We start from the raw sequence: 19,630 nt of genomic DNA, 5'->3' as shown, positions 1-19,630 counted from the left end.
CTCCACACCACCCCAGTTCAGACATGGCCATATGCAAATCAGCCTTGACCCTGTGCCTCATGGGAATATTCCAGCCCGAACTGCCAAGCCATGTCTTCCCTGGACCGGAATCAAGTATCCGAGGACCAGTTTCTTGCTATCAGCCGTCATCAGCCAGGATAGCTTGACTCCAGTGGTGTGGAGAGCACGGGACTCGCATCTGAGCATACCCTTCCCACTCGGGGTGACAAATGCAAAAACAAAAGTTGATGGACAGAATGCAGAACAATGTCATACATTCACCCCAGTACAGAGATCTGGGCCTAAATCCATCGATTTTTTTGCACTCCACACCACCATAGTTCAGACATGGCCATATGCAAATCAGCCTTGACCCTGTGCCTCATGTGAACAGTCCAGCCTGAACTGCCAAGCCATGTCTTCCCTGGACTGGAATCAAGCATCCCAGGACCAGTTTCTGGCTATCAGCCAAGTCAGCGCCCGGTGCGGTGGCACCGCTCGCACCGCCCTAGAGTTGACCCTGTGCTCAGAGCTGTGCAGAACTACCCGTAGAAATGAGGCCACTGGCCGAAACACTTTACACAAATCCCTTAGTCCTGCCTCTCGCGCAGGGTACATTCAGACCGCTTTGATTTCCTAAGCACTTTAAGCTCCTACAGACACTTCCTTCGGTCTGACGTTAGAGGTTTGTTGGGTGTGGGCATTTTTTATTTCATGGAATGCGAAAGCAAAACACTGCAAATTTCCCATCCACGAAACGACCTGTGAAATTATTAGCAAAGTGCAAAATTTCGCTACTATTTAAGCAGCTTGTAGATCATACTCTGGTTCACCCTTAAATCTGTAAAAATCATGGAATTTAATGGAACTGAACAGATTCAAAAAAATGGATGCAGAATTGGTTGCATGTGCAGAATCCATGCACTGAGTGGTCGATGCAAAGTATCACCATCAAATGTATCTGTGTTTTCTGCATGTATGTTAACTAAATGCGTCATCTTTCCATGAGCTCCATCCAAAACACTTGTACTTTGGTTGTTGGAATGGCCAGTGGAATTTGGGAGATGGACTCAGGCGCCTGTTGGAGGGGAGGGGAGTGGGCGCAGATATAGAACATGTTCATGAGGCCGCTTTCTTAGTTAGCCGAAGCATCTCCAATTCCGAAGCAACAGTGGCGGATGTTCCTTCTCTTACCTCGACACCAAGTCCTGGAACAACCTTCCCTTGGACCTTCGAACATCACCCTCCCTCTCGGAATTCAGAAAGGGACTCAAAACCTGGCTTTTCGATTGACCCCAGCAAGAACACAGCGTCTGGATACCCTCATGGGTGATTAGCCGAGCTCTTCAAATCAGAGTAGATTGATTGATTAATTGAATTCAATATGTTCCTTCATTGTCAGCCAGTGCAGGACTTTCAGTACTGGGAAGATGTCTGAGCAGTTTACACCGAAGGTGAGTCGCACAGCAGGGTTTTATGCTTTCTGGCAGTCTGGTGTAGGTTCCTTTGAGGTACAAAAGTAGGGACACTCTTATGAGCGCACTGCTGTGAGATAGCAGTAAGAGGAGGCCCCTCCTGAGTAGCCATATGTAGTAGAAAGCTAACTTCGTAAAGCCTTCTTGGAGGTATGAAATGTGGATTTTCTGCTTCTCAGGCAGGAAGGGCCTGCTCCTGCACTTTACTGCTTTCGAGATCAAGAGGTATCGAACAGCAAAATCAAAGCAAATGTGTTATGTATGACTTGTTGTCTGTCTGGAGTGGTGTTGTCTTGTGTGCCTTGCTTCTGCACTGCCTTTGCGGTCATCAGGAACTCTCTGGGACTTCTACTGCTGTCACTTGGGATCTGGGAGAAGATATCTGAGGACTGAGCATGTAACACCCAGTGCCTTGTGGGACATTTAAATGTACTATAGCTATGTGTGTCTGCTTACTTGAACAAAAGTTTCTATACATTAACCTACCAGCCTGCAGTCATGCAGCAGCCACAGCATTGCACTACAAAATTAAAAGATGCTTGGGGAATGGGGTGGTGTCCACTGATGCTGCTGGCATGACTAGAACTCTACATTCTTTCTCTCTTTTGGTAGAGCCTAAATCTTTAATCAAAAGTTTTTTTGTCATTTAAGCACCATTTAATGTCTGTAGACTTTGTATTTATTTTGGTTTCTGGAGATGATTATGAAGGTGGAATAAAACAAACTTGAGACTGATAGAATACAGCAGCACCAACTGTCAAAGGCGCTGAAAATTGGGGTGCTGGGGGTGCTACAAGCACCCCCACAATATCTATGCTAGAGTTCAGAAGGTGAATGAGCAATAAAGAGACTTTTGAGTTTTATTTTTATCTTGTCACATTTGCTGAGCATGTCAAATTGACAAGGATCAAATGTCAGACTGTCTTCTGAGAAATTGCTGCTTATTCTTTTAATTTGGGATTGGTGTTTACTTTTCTTTCTCTGACTGCAAAGTTAGAGGATTTTGTAAAGTGAAGGATCTGACAATCTTGTTGCGGTACAGGGCGTGTGAAAGGAAAGGCTGTGGGATGTCAGTTTTCTCTAACACATAACAAACTGTTATTCCTGCAAATGAATTTTACAAATAGTTGAAAAATATATCAGTAGTTAAGAAAGCACAAATGAAGCACATTTTTGTAATTTTGAAGTGTGAGGGAAACAAACATTTTAATAGGATCAAAACAAATCAAGATACATTACTTGGTGATGAGGAAATTACAAATATTTGTAGAAACCAGATTTCCACATATTATAGTTTGTAACAGTAAAACCTCAGGTCAATGCGAATTTTGTGTCATTTTCAACAGGAAAAAGTACTATCTGTAAATGACAGTGTGTTACCACACCATATTTTTGTAATATATTTTCAACAGTATATTCAAAAATGCACCACCAGCTACATTCTACACCCTCACCGCTCTCCTGCTGAATGCGTGTGGGTCATTTGCTACATTTGTTTTTTGTGTGATGCTTCGATTTTTCACAATCCCTGTGACTTCAGTGATGTAAGATTGATGGAACGACCCCCCCCCCCGCGCCCCCTGTAAATTGCCCCAGCAGCCCTGCCCACTGTAGGTAAATGGACATGGTATTTTGGTGAGGAATGAGGCCGCTGATGAAGGCACAAGATCATCGATATGCTTACAGGACAGATACCTTTTCACACTCCTGGATGACAGTGGTGAAATGGGCAGAGTATTGTTTGAAAAAAATGTTGTGATGTGTCCTCTCTTCCAACTGAAAAGAACCTCTCCTTGCCTCATTTTGTCTTGCTGATGTAGTTGTGTCTTTCTCTTCCCTGAAACTCTCCCCCCTTAACTCCTGTATCCTCTCAGAAGTTCCCTTTTTCTTTTTTCCTCACTTCTTCCTTCTCTCCTTCCCTACTGCTTCCTCAATTTCTCACTTTGCCTATGTCCCTTGCCTCACTCTCTCTCCATATTTCACTTGTGGCTGCTTCCAAAGCTTCACCCTTAGATCTTTCTTTTTCTTTGATTTTCCCAGCAATTCTACTTCCTTCAGCCAACATTTCTCATTTTTGTGTCTCTGGTTCCTCTTCTCTCCATTTGTCTTACATGTTTTTGATTTTCTCTTTTCTGATATCAGCAGTCTGCCCACACCTTCCACTGAATGAGCTTGCCTTGTTTCCATCTTTGCACCTGTTGTGAATACATTCCTGTTGTTCATGCCTCCTCACCCTGTCCCCTCTTTCCTTTCGTCCGCAGCCAGCACCGTGGGAGAGACGAAGACCAAGCACGGGATGATGAAGTTCCACGAGGAAAAGAGCCTGATGAAGATGACGCTCAATATGGGCAGCTTTCCCGACCGCTACTTCATCCTGAACAACACCTCCTTGCGACTCTACAAGGAAGTGCGGGTGAGTCTTCATTCCAGCCTGCTCCTCATTGGTAAAAAGCTCTCCACTTCAATTAGTACCCTCAAACCAGCAACAAAAAGGATAAGATAACTTTGCCTGAGTTGGCGTGTTGTTCAACCCCTATATATTCAACCTCGATAGAGGTGGACTTAGCCAAGATGCTTCCAGGCATTCCACCTTTCTAAGTTTCACCTTGAGTACTTATAAGTTGAGAAATGGCACTTTGTACACACTATCTGTTTGTCTAATCTGTCTGTCTATCTATCTATCTACCTACTGAGAGAGAGACATACATATGCACATGAAGCATTTCTTTGAGGACAAAAAACAAGTTAACAGAAAAATAGCATAGTAGTCCTGGCTTTACATAATGGTGACATATATATATTATTTATTTCTCACTCACCACAACGCGGCCTTGCTAACTTGTCATTTTCTTGTCCATATTTCTGTACGTATATTTCAGAGGAGCAGACTTATGGAGCATGTGAGCTTCACCATTGCTTAACCAAAAAGACTGCCCAGATTGAAATTGTTTTTCCTTTGACTCGACTGAGCTAGATTAAAAAAAAGAAGACATATGAACATAATTGGACAAGGGATATCAACTTTTGTTAAGGTTAATACAGTCTAACTGTGGTAGGACCGCCATCTGCTTGGTCACCGGCCAAAAAATACATTTCTCACACAGAGTGTGAAGAAAAAGATTTAAGACCAGGCCTGAATATGGGAAAATGGGACAATGGGAACTGTTAAACAGTTCCAGGCAAGACCCAAGAAATCTCTTCCCTCTCATCACCCGATGGTTTCTAGGAATCCTCCCCCTACACTCAGCCTGTTGCTGTCTCACCTCCTCCTCCCCTGGGTCAAAGACATTCCCCAGATCCTATCGCTTTCAAATCCAGACTGTCAATCCACAGCCAGGCAGAGACACACAGAAATGTTTAGAGCACAAACACCCAGCCACTTCTAGAAGAGTGGCTAATAAACACACAATGCAAAAACCACCTTCATAGAAAGATGTGTTATTACATTGTGAGTTCAGGCATACTAAACTTCACCTTTCCATTGTAAGCCTTTTGGGAAGATAGGCTGGAAAACATATTACACAGCCTTCCCATTCTATCCTATGGACAAGATGGCCTTTCAATAGTGAAAAACGAAATGGAGATTATTTTACTGTCAGAACATGGTACACACCTTAGTACATGTCCTACCTATTACATGCACTGCACCCTGCTCAGGGGGGTACCCTGGACCTACCGTAGGGGTGCCTGTTGTATATAGAAAGGGAAGGGTAAGGTCTGGCAAGTGGGTGCACTTGCCAGAACAACATGGCAATTTAACAAACTGTGTGCAGGCCCTGTAATGGCAGGCCTGTGTTCCCTTTTTAAGGCTACTTGTGTGGGTGGCACAAATAGTGCTGCAGGCCCACTAGTAGCATTTGCATTACCAGCCCTGGCACACAAAGTGCACTTTACTAGGGACTTTACCAGTACGGCAAACATACCAATCATGGACAACCAAATTCCATTATACTTTGTACAGGGAACACTTGCACTTTGACACTGATCAGCAGTTGCGAAGTGTCCAAAGCTTCTAAGTTGGCAACACCATGTTGGAAAACGGTCTAGGGGGGAAGCAGAAAGTTTAGGGAACTTTAGCCAAAAAGGCCAAGTCCTACAGTAACCTTTTGTAATATTAATTGAAAACATTTCGCTATGGAGATAAGAATGGACATTTGTTAAATGATGCCTAAACAAGTCATTTATAATCTTATTGTTAATATAAATGCCATAGCCTGTATCCACCTTATCATTGAAATATGCACCATACTACAATGCAGAAAAAGATAGTGTTTGAGTATCTTTCCAACAGGAAGTAACATCTTGGAGAGCAATTGAAATGAATACATTGAGAAATGTATATTCTTTGGTACTCAAATGTGGAGGGAATCTCCATGTGCCTAAAAAGATACTTGTACGAAAGTGTCATTACTCTTCCCTCATATTAATTTCCCAAAACAGAGAATTCTTTCACAATCAAATAACATGCTTAATGTGTATTGTCTATTTCAGAGTGATAAGACCAATACTTTTTCTTAATATGTAGTACTGATTTTATGTATCTTAGAGGTGTACAAGAATAGCCTATCGTATACAAAGAATAAAGCCTCTGAAATAAGTCTTGGAGATTTTACACAGTATAAGGCAGATTTTGTCCTATAACAATGTAGACCACCATGTTTTGAAATCCCATTCCTATTGTAATTCAAAAAGTGTTTTTTCTCTTGTGCTTGAAGCTTAAGCCTAATATTGAACAGAGGATGACCCTAATCTATGCTCAGTTGTCCTATGACATCTTATATTTAACCCTCATCCTTTATTAAACAGAATCCGAGACGCATGAGTGTAACAACGGAGAATGTAAGTAGAGAGGTGGGCCCATCCTCTGCCTTAAAAGGGCTGATCCCTTTTTTGATGTAGTGGGGAATGGCTCTTTTAAGGCTGTATTACTGTCTTTCTCTTCTGGTGATGGGACCCTCTGCCAAGAAGAGGCTTAGCTTTTTACTACCTTGCAAAGCTCTCCTGGGTCAACCTCAACTGTTTCTGTACCTCAGCAGGAATCAAGGCTGCCATTAAAATACTGCATGTTGCCATTGTAATTAGTGATGGTGCATGCATTCACTGAAAGGGTAGCAGAGACTGGACTGTGTCTGGTTGGTGGCAAGAGAATTACGCAAAGAGAACCAAGGCCAAGGCCTTACTAAAAAATAAACTGCAGGCTTAAATGTTTATCTCTGTCCAGGGAGAGGGGTAGAGTTACCTAGGTAAGTCTAATGGGACATGACAGATACTTTATCCAAATTTTGAGATTTGAGTTACTCAGGTAATTAATCCTGGTGCAGTGGGCAGTGGTAATGAAGAGGGGTGGTGACCACTGTGGTTGGCTTGGAGAGTATCTTGCAGCCCTCTCCACGAATAGTCAGCTCGAAGATCATTTGGACTAAGCAAACATCCCTCTGCACATGTTATATCATCTTTACGGTGGAGCCCACTGTACATTGCTGTTTCCATGTGGAGTTATCTCTAGGGAAGCCTGCAGTAGCTGCACAGACAGGCAACACTGTGGTGTCCACACCTCCTGCATTTATCATTTGCTCTTCCTGTTGAGCGGCCCTTCTTTTCCTTTGCATTTCAACAAGAGGGCACATGGTATTGGTTATTCCTCCTCACATTTGGACCTGCTTAGATTGCCCATGTACAGGAACACCCCAGAGTGCCAATCCATGTTTGCCATGAATGCCCTCACTATTGCACATGTCCTCCCCGTTGACCCAGGATACCTTTGCAAGATGATGCGTGTGACCGATCAGGGGTGCAACTCAAACATTCTCAAGGCATCTGTTTGGTAGACTTTCCTCTTTGATTGATTGTTGCTTTTGTTGATTATTTGTGCCTCAAATTGTTTTTCAAACTGACTTAACATCCTTTGTATGTCTAGGAGTAAAAAGGCTGATTACGGTACATCTTATGAGCCCGGCCTTTCTGAGGAGAATCAAAGGTGCTTTACTACTCTCTACACTGGTACTCCACTGAGTGCCTTGTTCCTCGCTGCACCTTGGTTTCAAGGCGAATTTTCAATATTGTGCTCACTCGCATGTTCCGACAGCCAGTCACAAGGGTTCTTAATATTTTTATTTTCTTGTGCATCAGTCTCTCCCCTCCGGAGGCTGTATGTGAGGATAAAGACGCATGGTGTAAAGCAAGAGCCCCTTTCTCACAGTTGTGTAAGCTCAAGAGATCCATTCGGACATTTTGAATATATACGTCCATGTCCCTATGGTGGATGTATGATGTTACCACGCGATCAAAATGATTGCTGTACATCACAACGCAGCTTTTACAACGCAAGTCGTTACCACGACTTGCGCTGTAGGGTGCTGGACTTGGTAATAGTATGATTTACTATTCCAACTCCAGCCTACGTACAGTAGGGAAGGTGTTGGAATAGTAAATCTACTATTCCTTAGTCTAGAGCCCCTCCAGTGCAAGTCGTGGTAACGACTTGTGTTTTAAAATCTGCGTTGTGATGGCACTGCGGTGTTTTGATCGCGTTGTAAAGGTTGTTTACCCTACTGTATACCGTGCTTACATCTCCTAGCCAAACACCGGCTTCCCTTTCACTGAAAATATGAAGTTCTTGCCTCCAATGTAAGGGTCTCTTACTCTAAACTCATTAAATACATTTCTGAAATGTAGCTTTGACATTGCACCCTGTAATATTTCTTTCTGACCTGGCGCAATATAGGCTACGTTATCATGCTTCAAAACATGTTTAATGCAGCAGATGGGTTAAAGGATGAACGGAAGATAAAGAAAGTATAAGAAAGTGCACAATAATACCTGCTAGAGCAGCATCAATTTAAATGAGCATATGACCCAGCTAGCAGCAAGCTGAGACCATCTATATGTTGGAAACTCAGACCAGCCCAAGTCCAGCTAGTATAATAGAAACAGAAAAAAGACTTTTAAAATATGGAGGATAGAAAGAAAGCTGTAGATCAAGGATATGAAATGGGGAAAAGTGTAGTTTAATCAAAACCTAAAGTAAAGGATCAGTTTCCTAAGCACACCTACTAGATTGGCAAGTGCTGTAGCCTAATAGAGTCTGTGTTCACACAAATGTGGTATTGAGAACCTTACCAGTGATTCGCTGTTGGACCACTGAAGTCGTGCCTGCAGTGCAGTGCGGAATCGATGTCTGGTCCTGCGCTGCTCTCAGTTAGACCCTTGTAATGCTACAAAGAGGATAAATAAAGAGAACATTAAAAGCATGAGGAGGAAGGCCACATTTTCGGTGTGCTTCTTCTTTTTGTCATGTTCTGCTTCATTCTGCCATCTCCTTTTATTGCGTGCCCGTCCTACCTGAGACTTGGGTCCTTTGCGATCAGCGGTCATCAACAACCAGTAGACTCTCACTTGAGAGGTGGAACTTTTTTTGTGTTATGTTAACTTTATTTGTTTTTGTCTCATTCTTCAGAGTCACAAGCCGGAGAAGGAGTGGCCGGTTAAAAACATCACCATTTACCTCGGGATTAAGAAGAAGCTTCGTCCTCCGACCTGGTGAGTACTGATGCACATTGCTGCTTGGGGCGCGAAGCCCTGTACATCACGGAGGCCTCTGGTGGGAACTGAATGTCGATGCCAAGTTTGCTGCGATACTGCATAGACCTGTCGAGAATCATAGACATGCAATATATGCATTACAGAGCTCACATACTAGGCTTCTCCCAAGGATCAGCCAAGGCTTTAATGAAATGTGGAAAGTTGCATCCTTTACTCCTGCTTCAAGGTCTTTTCACATCCTTTTTTTTAATTAAGGGCTCTTGATATTATGTAATCATCTGTTTTATTGGGATTATAAACTATTCAATAATGATTTATCACAGCATAAGTGCAAGTCTGGTTCTACGTAAGCAGAAAGATCATAGTTGGGCTACCCCATTGTTCTAAACACCAGACCTTACTTTCCCTGAAGGGCAGAGGACTTCACCAACAATCTCCTAACAGCTCTTCGTGTGTCCGAAGATGGAGTCTATATACCCCAGCCATTGTTCGAAGAGAAAGTCGATTCTAACACGCTTGCATTGTCTTACACCGCTATGAAATAATAAACCCATTTCACAAAGCTGCTTGCACTTGTGAGTGAAGTGCGGATAACAAGATTGACCAGTGTACTGTTACATTTGCAACTCAGAAAAACTGAATTGACACCCTTAAAATGATTTACTCACACTTATTATTACAGCAGTATGGTGTAATATTACATGGGAGTAAATCTTCTCCCTTGGATTAGTAGCGGTTATTCCAGGGTGGGAACGCCTTTCAAAGTAAGTGAACATGGAATCAAAGGTATGCACAAGAGGCAGCATTTATTCACCACTAATTTCTTGACGATTAACGTCTCCAACATAAACTTGTGAAACAGCGTACCCACATCCCGCCTTTCCCACCCTGACCTTCATTGCTGGACTCCTTGTCTTCTTTCCAATGCCTCAGGTTTTGTAATATGGCCTTTTCCAACCATTCAGAAGGATAGTGCAGGAAGCAGCAGGCTTGTGACATGATGAATCGGACTGTAAATACTTGTTAGACAGAGGGGCACCTTTCACCACTCTACAAGGCAGTGGGACCCAGTCAAGAACGCGGATTGTTCTACAGATCCTAAATGAACAGCGTCCCGGCATGCACTATTGTTATCCTGTTTCAAACCTTTGGTCTTGTCATTTTTCTCCAAAGACTGGGTCTTATCAAACTTTGGGGGTTATGTTTCCCATAGTTTCAGAGCAGGGGATCAAAATTGTCAACTTGCTCCAGTGCAGTGGGCCTTGGGATTTTTCATATTGCATTGGCTGGAGAGTAGAGGGTAGACTGAAGGGAAGGAGAGAAAGTCGAGGGGCAGACTTGTGACTTAAGATGCCGCCTGTTTATTTTAGTTTCTCATGGAGATGTTCAAGCATTTCCATATCTGACGGGATGCTAGTGAGCGACTGTTTAAAGCAAAGAGGTACTTTTTTCCTCTTTTTCTACCTGGTCTTGCAATTGGGCTTCCAAACTCAGTAATTGAAATGCACAGCTGGGTATAACTGACGTATTGTATTAAAAGGGGAACATCCTTTACAACGCAACTTTTACAACGCACTACCATTACGACACAACTTTTACAACGCAAGTTATTACAACGCATTGCGCTGGGGGGAGCTCTAGGATAGGGAATAGTTTAATTACTATCCAACACCTTCCCTACTATCCACGGGGACTGGAGTTGGAATAGTAAATTAAACTATTCACTATTCAGCACCCCCCAACGCAAGTCGTTTTAACGACTTGCGTTGTAAAACCTGCATCGCAATGGCATGCGCTGTAAAAGCATGCGTTGAAACGTCATACATCCTATTAAAAAAGGGAAATAAGATACTTCTTACAAAGAAAAAATGCGCGAATTGAACAAATAACTAACAAAGACAACAGAAGTGATGTTTTATTTTGGTCAAAATCGAGAATGGAAGAAGTCTAGTGTGACTCTGAAAGCGAATGTGCTGCCGCATCATTACAATTATACAGCAAGACTTCTAAAATATACCCTATGCTCTACTGATTGTTATGTTTCCAGGGCCAAGTTGACTTCTGAAATTCTAGGTTCCCTAAAAGATGGATGTGTTGTAGAATGTCTGGAAACTGAAAGATGTAGGAGCGGAAATATCAATTTTTTGTTACTTAGTTACCTACAGATAAGGTGTTTGGCGTGGATGCCAAAACTGTACTGCGGAACATGGGTAGCACATTAGCACCTCTTGCTTCTTTGCCCTCTTATGCTCCGAGCCCTTTTCCGTCTGCTAAAATGTCAAGTCCTTGCATTTAGTGTAAAGGGCAAAAGCAAATTTGAGTCTCTGTTATTAAAACTCAACAATAGTTTGCCATGGCAACTCTGCAAAGCTTCTAGTTGCTACGATACCAGTGTCAAATTGCTTTCATCGTACAGACAAAAATTATTGGGCTTAAAATTTAATGTTGTGGTTACATATTAGCAGAACTAAATCTTTCCATCTCTTTCTTTCAGCTGGGGGTTCACCATGATGTATGAAAACGAGAGGCGTGAAAAAAGTTCATGGTAAGGAGAAATTGTGAATGCAGAACTTAAAACTTCACATAGCTGTATGCATGAAGCGGCCATTGAGGCTCTATGTCAGTGGGTTTCAAGGAGGGGTAAGGGTGGGTACAAGTCACCCATGCTGAACACCAGGACATGCATTACAAATTAGGATCTCTGTCCCTGTTTGTACCATGGTGCACCCTAAGACAGATGCATCTGGTACAGACCAGGACAGGATGAGCATTTATACTAAAACGTATTGTGGAGAGCATATTAGTGAAATACTGTGCCCCTTGGTATTGTGCTGAGGCACATATAGCAACAGCGTTATATGTATTATAGACATGGCCACAGAAGCATCTGCAATCACTTCTGTAAACCCAAAGTGCCCCGGGCCTCAAATATCATATGCGCACACCAGTTTCACTCCAAGAGCTCTGGTAACCAGGGCTCGGCTGTTCTTACCGTCAGTACTTAAAAAAACGTCATTCACGTAGACAGGTCGTGTGGCGGTTAACCCACACAGTAGGTGACGGATGTCGCAGTGCCCCCCATTTCGTAAATCATGGTCGTGTGAAGGGGAACTTTGGAGATGTTTTATCTGAATGACCCTTATGATCGCAGCGATTCCCACTTCCATCGGAACCTCAATGCTTCCATCATTTGGTCTATTCCATGATGTGGGCTCTCCCACGTCCATCAAGTTCCCAAGAGTATCCTACTTGCTGCTTTCAGGGTGTTGTACCTCTTTTATGTTTGTTAGTAACGAGTTTGATGTTCCTAGTAATTGGTCGGAGTACAGGCCCCTGATATAACCATTGAGGGAATGGGCAAGTTAGAGATATTTATACAATTATGTACTCGCAAAACAAATGGCTTTCCAGTGAGTCTCTGATGGGAATGTGCTTTTACTAATGGTGTACAGTGTGCTACTATGTGGATAAGGCATATGGTCTTTGACTGCAAGCAATGTCGACTTTGCATTATGAATTACATCTCCACCGCTGGTTTTCATTGCAATTACTAGTGAAATCGCTCTTAAAAACATAATGTAAGCATATTTTTCAGAAGGGGAATGTGTTCCACTGACAGCATAATCATTTCAGACTAATATATAAAATGTGTTTTGTGGTATTGGAGAACATAGAATCATCATCTTCCCTCACCCCATCAGACTCCCTCTCACCCCGCCACCGTTCAATCACACATGCATCGTACAATACCCACACAACACTCATCATTCATGATGTATGGATGTCCCACTCTCCGCGTCAGCAGCCATCCCAGGTGGTACCCAAAAAGTGCAGGACCTGTGCTTCTGAAAGCAGCAAGAGAAGCCAAGCAGGCAACTATGATGGGCAAGATATGGCTGAATCTTGGGTAGGGGTGGGTGGAATTTGCGTAATCACATTATGCAAATCTCCGCGAAACGGTAAAAAATCTCTGCGAACACGCAGCAATTCCGCCAACACGCTGAGTTGCTTGTTCGCGATGCTTTTTTACTGTTCGCAACCATTGTTTGCATGCTTGGGGGGGAAATATCACGTGAACACACATTTGAGAACGCAAACAAGCAAAAGATTTCACGAAGTCGTGGAACGCATAATGTTGTGCAATTTTGCGTTCTCCGCGGAATGTGAAATTCCGCAAATTCCGCGAGCGGAACGGAATTTACCGCCCAGGCCTAATCTTGGGTTCATGCATTGGAGCGAATGATGAGTGGTGCATGTGGTGCGATGCATGTGATGTCCTGCAGTACAAAGATCAGGGATTACTCCATATTTAAGATGAGTCTGCCTACTTGTATTAGTTGTTCCTTCGTACATGCTGACAAAGCGGCAACAGTGAGGAAATTCTAAATAAAAATAATTTTCCAAACTGCATGGGACTTTGTGACACCACCATGTGTTGGCTATGAACTTTGTTGATATCTCCAGATTTTTACCCCCAAGAGTTCCTCGTCATTGGTGTCCTACGAGCCATGACTGCAGGATATGCATGACAGTGCTAAAACATGCCGCACTGTAGTGCAATAAGTACATTTGCACCCCTAAGTTACTCTATGGCGTTCATGGAATTCTTTAATAGAACGAATATACTTTCAATAATGCTATAGAGTGGTGAGGCTGAGATTGGCCCCTTGCCATGAGGCAGGGTCCACACTGACAGGCTTTGCACCTTTGGAACGCCACCTCCTGGTCTCTGAGGACAGACGTCACCTATCCTTCTCGGGATACTTACTCCCACACCCCTACAGGCTGAGCTTCTGAAAGCGATGAGTGAGGTCACGCCTTTCCCACAGTGCACTCAGCCCACTGTGCACTTGCGTCACAGGCACGGGCCCCACCGTAAGTTACCTTATGTTCTCTGAAGTGCATTTGTTGTGCACATTCTCACTATATTATTGGCCCAGAAGTGCTTTCAGAATCCAGGCGCCCTTTACAGTTCTGGGATTCTTAACCCTTTCCATGCTGATGACGGAACCGCTCCGCCATCAGCTGCGGTTGGGCTGTGCTGATGACGGAGCGGTTCCGTCATGGCCCGGCCGCCCCGCCTGCGCGGCGCGTTCTATTGAGCGGGCGGGGCCATGACGGAACCTCTCCGTCATGAGCACAGCCCAACCGCAGCTGATGACGGAGCGGTTCCGTCATCAGCATGCGGCCGCCCCGCCCCCTTAGCACTGCGGCGGAATAGCCACCGCAGCGATGCGGTTAATGATAGCAGTCACATAGGTCTGTTGGTATTGTTCTTGGTTGAGTATCCAGCTGTCAAAATGCAGGAGATACTGGACAGTGTCCGGCAAGCATGGAGTAAAACAGTGTATTGTTTAGTGATGGAAATTACCAGATAGTGGCAGGCGAGTTCCTCTTGTGGATCTACATGGAGCCTTACGTTTGTTGATGCATTTAACAAAGGACAGTGTTGGTTTCATTTTGCCGGAGTGTCCAGTTGCCTCTTTTTCAGGCTGGTTATGTTTCGATGGTATTTCTGTGCAGTTTTGTGCACCAGGCACAGCTGAACCCTGCCTGGATCATAGTACATCAAAAAGCACAATAAGTAATATGTTTTTAGTTAGTCACCTGTTGCCACAGAGGACTAGTCTACAAATTGATGCTTCTGTACGCTCCATTTATGCTTTTTCTCCTTTTCGTATGGTCTGGTGGCAATAAGACCTTGCACCACCTCCGCACACAGACCCTGTTTAATGAAAAACTTCTAATTGAATTTCTGTTGCATGTACTTTAATCGCAGGAGGCCACAGCTGCACGCTAGATAGAAATAAGAATCAGCTTAGAGTCATTTGGGTGTTTTTTTCGTTGTGATTTTATTTAGACTAATACTGCGCCTAAATCAGATAAAGGGTTCCCCTGCTGGGAAATCATTAAACTTTGAAGACTACAGCAGTATAAAATGGTGGGGACATTGCAATCACTGTTTAATGACTCCTGTGGCTTCCTTGTGGTCATTAAACGTTGACTACAGCTAGATTGTTCCCTTGTGATGCAGAGCAGCAGCCCCTCATCAGCCAAGGACCCCCCATTATAAGTAGGGCTCCCGGTTTTATGGTATTAATTTTTTTGAGGCCGGAAGGTGCAGCACAAAAAATGCTACAGTGCAAAGTGGAGTAGATGCACACACTGATGTGAAACAGTAGCAGCTGTGGTAGGCTGGTTACCAGAGATCACATTAGTCAAGTACCTCACCAATCTCCTAGATGAGGGACTTACATATGCCCCGCGAAAGGTGCACCTCTCAGCCATAGTTGCCTACACTAGAGGGATCAAAGGGGCAAGTTTCTTTAAGGTACCAGTCACCAAGTGGATGAGGCAAAAATGATAGCTCCACCCAGGATGGTGCATGCACCATCGTGGAACTAAAATCTGGTACTAACACAACTCATGGCTTGTCTCTTTGAGCCAATGAAAAGAACAGACCTCAAGCACCTAACCTTCATGACGTTCTTCCTAATAGCCATTACCTCCCTAAGAAGGGTCAGTGAACTACAGGCACTAACAACACATGAACCCAACTTGCAAATACATAAGGGCAGAGTGGTTAGGAGGACTAATCCACAGTTCCTACTAAAAGTAATTTTCACTTCCGGGTCAACCAAATACAGCTACAAGCCTTTTTTTTAAAACTCAAAAACACAGGCAGAAAGAGCTCTGCACACTGTACGTAAGAAGGCTGTTGTATACTGCCAGCAGAAAATAAAGGACATCAGGAAGATAAGCCAGTTCTTTGTCTCCTTTGCCCCAAATAACAGAGGAGATCCAGTAACAAAGGGAACGATCGCAAGATGCATAGTGCAAACTATCTACTCTTGCTACTAATCTGCGAGCACGCCTCTAACACACAGACCAGGAGCACAAGGAAAAAGGAGCCACACTCGTCTTCAGAGCCAATATCTCCATCAAGGATATCTGCATGGTCTTCTGTGAAAAGATTCACGATGCAGAACCTGTAGGAGTAGTTTTGCAGCTTGAACAATTTTCTGGAATCATATGCAACCTACTCACCTTTCCGGAAATTAGAAGCATGGGAAACAGAGAATTACATTAGAGTTATGTTGTTCGTTGCAGCCACAACAAGACTTAGTCAGCAACAGAAAAAGGGGAAAAAAATCGTTAGACAGCACCCAAACAAACAGGCTACAGGGTCAGGCGTCTGACGTCATGAGAAAGAAACAAGCACAACAAATGGTTGACACCGCCCAGCAGTAAATAAATAAAGAGGACTAACTAAAGAATACGGGACCCAACCACTAGATGTTGGAATAATGCACAATATATATATATATATAGATATATATATATATATATATCTATATATATATATATCCAGAAAATTCTTTGAGCTGCAAAACTACTCATAGAGGTAAGAAACCTTTTTGTTCTATCACAAGATCAATCCTGTGTTTAGAGCTGAAAACCCTGGGTGAACCTTTAATCCTACGCCCTCCCGTGGAATTCATTCATTTAATTCAATTTGCACCCATAAGATCGACTAGAAGAGTATGCAGATTCCAGGATTGATTTTTTTTTTATTCATCTAGAACCGACCCGTCCTTGGACTTTTCTAAAGACTAAGGGCCGTAATCAAAGTTTGATGGACAGGATATTCCGTCAAAGCGTGCCAGATATCCCATCCATGCATTACAGCTGCTATAGTCTAGAATGCAATAGTAATAAAGCGAACAGGATGTCGGCCACGTTTATGAAGGAGTATCCCATCCGCCAAACTCTAAATAAGCCCCGAAGTCACGCTTAGAACACAGAGACTTTGACCAGCGATGACCTGGCACAAACGTTGGTGCTAGAGTCTTTACAGGAAATATTGTTGTTGACCTTTGGACATTAACATTGCACAACTGAAAACATTGTAGACTTGAAGCACAATGTAAACAGATAATGATAATTAAAATTATAAGGATTTTACCGGCTTGAAACAAGGCTGCTGATTGTCCCCTTTACCTGTTTTTTTCTGTCTGGAAATCTGAGCATTTCCTCCCAGGTTGGCTGTTTGTGTTCAGATGTGTGCAATTAATGCATAATGTGACCTTCTCCAGCAATTACACCTCATTATGGCATACTGCAGAATTAGGCACAAAGTGATGAATAATTGAAAGATAACATTGGCTCTAGACTTATTTTTTTAAAAATGTAATTGAATATAGATTTGTCTACATTATTATCAGTCAATTCTTTCAGCTATTACATGGGGTTACATTTTATTTGGAGCCCTTTAAATGAAAGGGTGAAAAAAACTGGACTATAAAGTGCTTAAAAAAAGCATTTATGTAAAAACGAATTATTACTATCATTGAAGAATATAGTACAGATCATCTTGTACAAAAGAAATAATAATAATAATAATCCAGAATTTTGTAGAGCGCGTGCAGTTACCTCAATCAGAGGCGTCCCGGCGCTGAGTGAGCAGCGGAAAGGCAGCAAAAATGAGGAAAGGAAAGGTGTTTATCCCCGGAAAAGCCAGGTTTTTAACAACCTCCTAAAGATTGCTTCGGAAGGCGCCCACTGCAGGGCCGGTGGCAGCGTGTTCCACAGCTTCGCCGGGCTGGCCGAAAAGGTCCTGCCCCCCAAACGAGCCCGTCTGACTCGTGGGACGCGAAGTTGAAGCAGGGAATTTGAGTGAAGGAGTCTCACCTGAGCGTATCTCGGGAGTCGAGTTTTTAAGTAAAGAGGGCATGTTCCATGTAGGCCTCTGAAGGCCAGCATCAGAGCCTTGAATTTAATCCTACTTGCTACCGGTAGCCAGTGTAGCCTGAGTGGTTTGGAGCCGTTGGATCAGGTATTTTGGAAGGCCAAGATAGAGGCCGTTGGCATAATCCAGCCTAGAGGTGACCGTAGCATGGATTTCCGTTTTTCGGCATCCTTCCGGGAGGAGCCGGAGGAATTTCCGTAAATTCCTCAGTTTTATTAAGCAGTAGTGCCACACATATTCATAAATGCCTTAATTAATTGGCCCCGTTCTGTTGGCCACTTTGTGATTGGTAAAATCTTTGCACCAGCAGAACCATGTGGAAAAAAAATCTTAAGAAGCATACCTGAGAGCTTATTTATGGAAATTGATGCATCCATTTTTGTATAAAGTTTGAAGAATTACTTCACTTGAATTGGAGAGAGGGCAGGATTTGCAAACAAATCAGAAGTGCTTTCCACAAGTTTTCTTCTACCTTTGTAGTACATTTACGATTTCCATGGGATTACTAAAACTTTCCGGGAGTTCACTTGGGAAATTGTGACAGTCAAAGATTCCCAGAAATACTCCTGGAAAAAGTGTGTTTGTTCTATTTTAAGAAAGAGCAAATTAATTTCAGCACGTGAAAATTCACTCATTAGAAAATATCTTGGGTGGTGCAATTGAACTTTGTAACTTTTTATTCCTTTCTCAATGGGCAAAATAATGTTTCTTGTGGAGAAATACCTTCCATACACCCCATCGCAAATTTGCTCCTTACCATTTCTGGAATACATTTATTTCTGATGGATACGCCTAGCTGTGGATTCCTCATATTGCGAATATCCCCAGGCACCAGACTGGACCCGGAAATTCAAAAAGCAGTGCTCATATCTTCCAGTAGGTGGTGTTGTGCCTCTGCACTTTATGCCGCCTACTGTTCCGCTCCAGAAGCGACAAACAGCGCTGCATATATATGCCACCCATGTGCAAAGATGGCCGCAACTTTCTTTATATGCCTTCAAATGGGGATCCTTGGGCCTTTCTGCACCATTTTGGCCAGCTTCTCACCAGTTTCATACATTTCAGGGATTTGAGAAAGGCTTGGCATATCAGCAGTAGAAAGCTCCACTGGGGTCACAACAGGCCTCCTAGTCCTTTCGAGGTCAGTCCGTAGCTCCAACAGACGTCAGGGCATTATGGACTAAGACCATCTTGGTCCCCCACCCGTCTGGCAACAATCCCAAAACTTCTTTAGTGTGTACTTAGTGGTACACAACCATCATGTTGGAGGTAGGATCTGTCACTTCCTCCAGGGATGGCACAACATCAAGTCTGACAAATTGGTCCTCCACATCATCCAACTGGGTTGATCCTTACCTCTCCTTTTCATCCCACCGCACCTTCCACCTACATCAGAGTGGCTTTTGAAGAACCACCTGTCCATTTTGCGTTGGGAGGTGCAGGCTCTTTTAGCCAAAGGAGCCATAGAGAGGGTACCAACCTCGGAAGTGGGGACAGGATGTTATTCCTCCTACTTTCTTCCATCCTATTTTGGATTTTCGCCCTCTCAACGCCTTCTCATGAAAGGACAAATTCAAGAGGCTCACACTGGCCTAGGTTCGGTCTGACTTGGACCCGTGTGACTGAATGGTGACGTTGAAACTGCAGGACTCTTACTTTCATGTACCTGTTCTGCAGGCTCACTGGAATTACCTGGGGTTCACAGTAGGCCAGGAAAATGTTCAGTTTGCCGTGATCCTCTTTGGCCTCAAGAGTGCACCTTGGGTGTTCACGAAAGTGATGGCGGTGATCGCAGCACATCTTTTTAAGTTCAGGTATGTTAGTCCTCCCCTACCTCGATGACTGCCTGTTGAAAGCGGGCTCG

General features: G+C 43.5%; 1 protein-coding gene across 13 annotated transcripts in view; it reads left to right on the top strand.

The window, feature by feature from the left end:
* ARAP1 (ArfGAP with RhoGAP domain, ankyrin repeat and PH domain 1) overlaps positions 1 to 19,630 on the top strand; it is an 800,765-nt gene that overhangs the window by 758,655 nt on the left and 22,480 nt on the right. For 8 of the 13 annotated variants that reach the window (XM_078658604.1, XM_078658609.1, XM_078658605.1 and 5 more), the window contains 3 exons: positions 3,737 to 3,888; positions 8,932 to 9,014; positions 11,512 to 11,562. In XM_078658604.1, the coding sequence (XP_078514730.1) occupies positions 3,737 to 3,888; positions 8,932 to 9,014; positions 11,512 to 11,562 (286 nt within the window). Of the gene's footprint in view, positions 1 to 3,736; positions 3,889 to 6,281; positions 6,315 to 8,931; positions 9,015 to 11,511; positions 11,563 to 19,630 lie in introns of all 13 variants that reach the window. The other 5 variants (XM_078658606.1, XM_078658611.1, XM_078658610.1 and 2 more) reach the window with 1 other exon arrangement.

The sequence above is a fragment of the Lissotriton helveticus genome, chromosome 8 (assembly GCF_964261635.1).
Source record: "Lissotriton helveticus chromosome 8, aLisHel1.1, whole genome shotgun sequence".
NCBI classification, from domain to species: Eukaryota; Metazoa; Chordata; class Amphibia; order Caudata; family Salamandridae; genus Lissotriton; species Lissotriton helveticus.
Note: the sequence above shows the minus strand (reverse complement) of the source record. Positions and strands in the feature narration are given on the sequence as shown.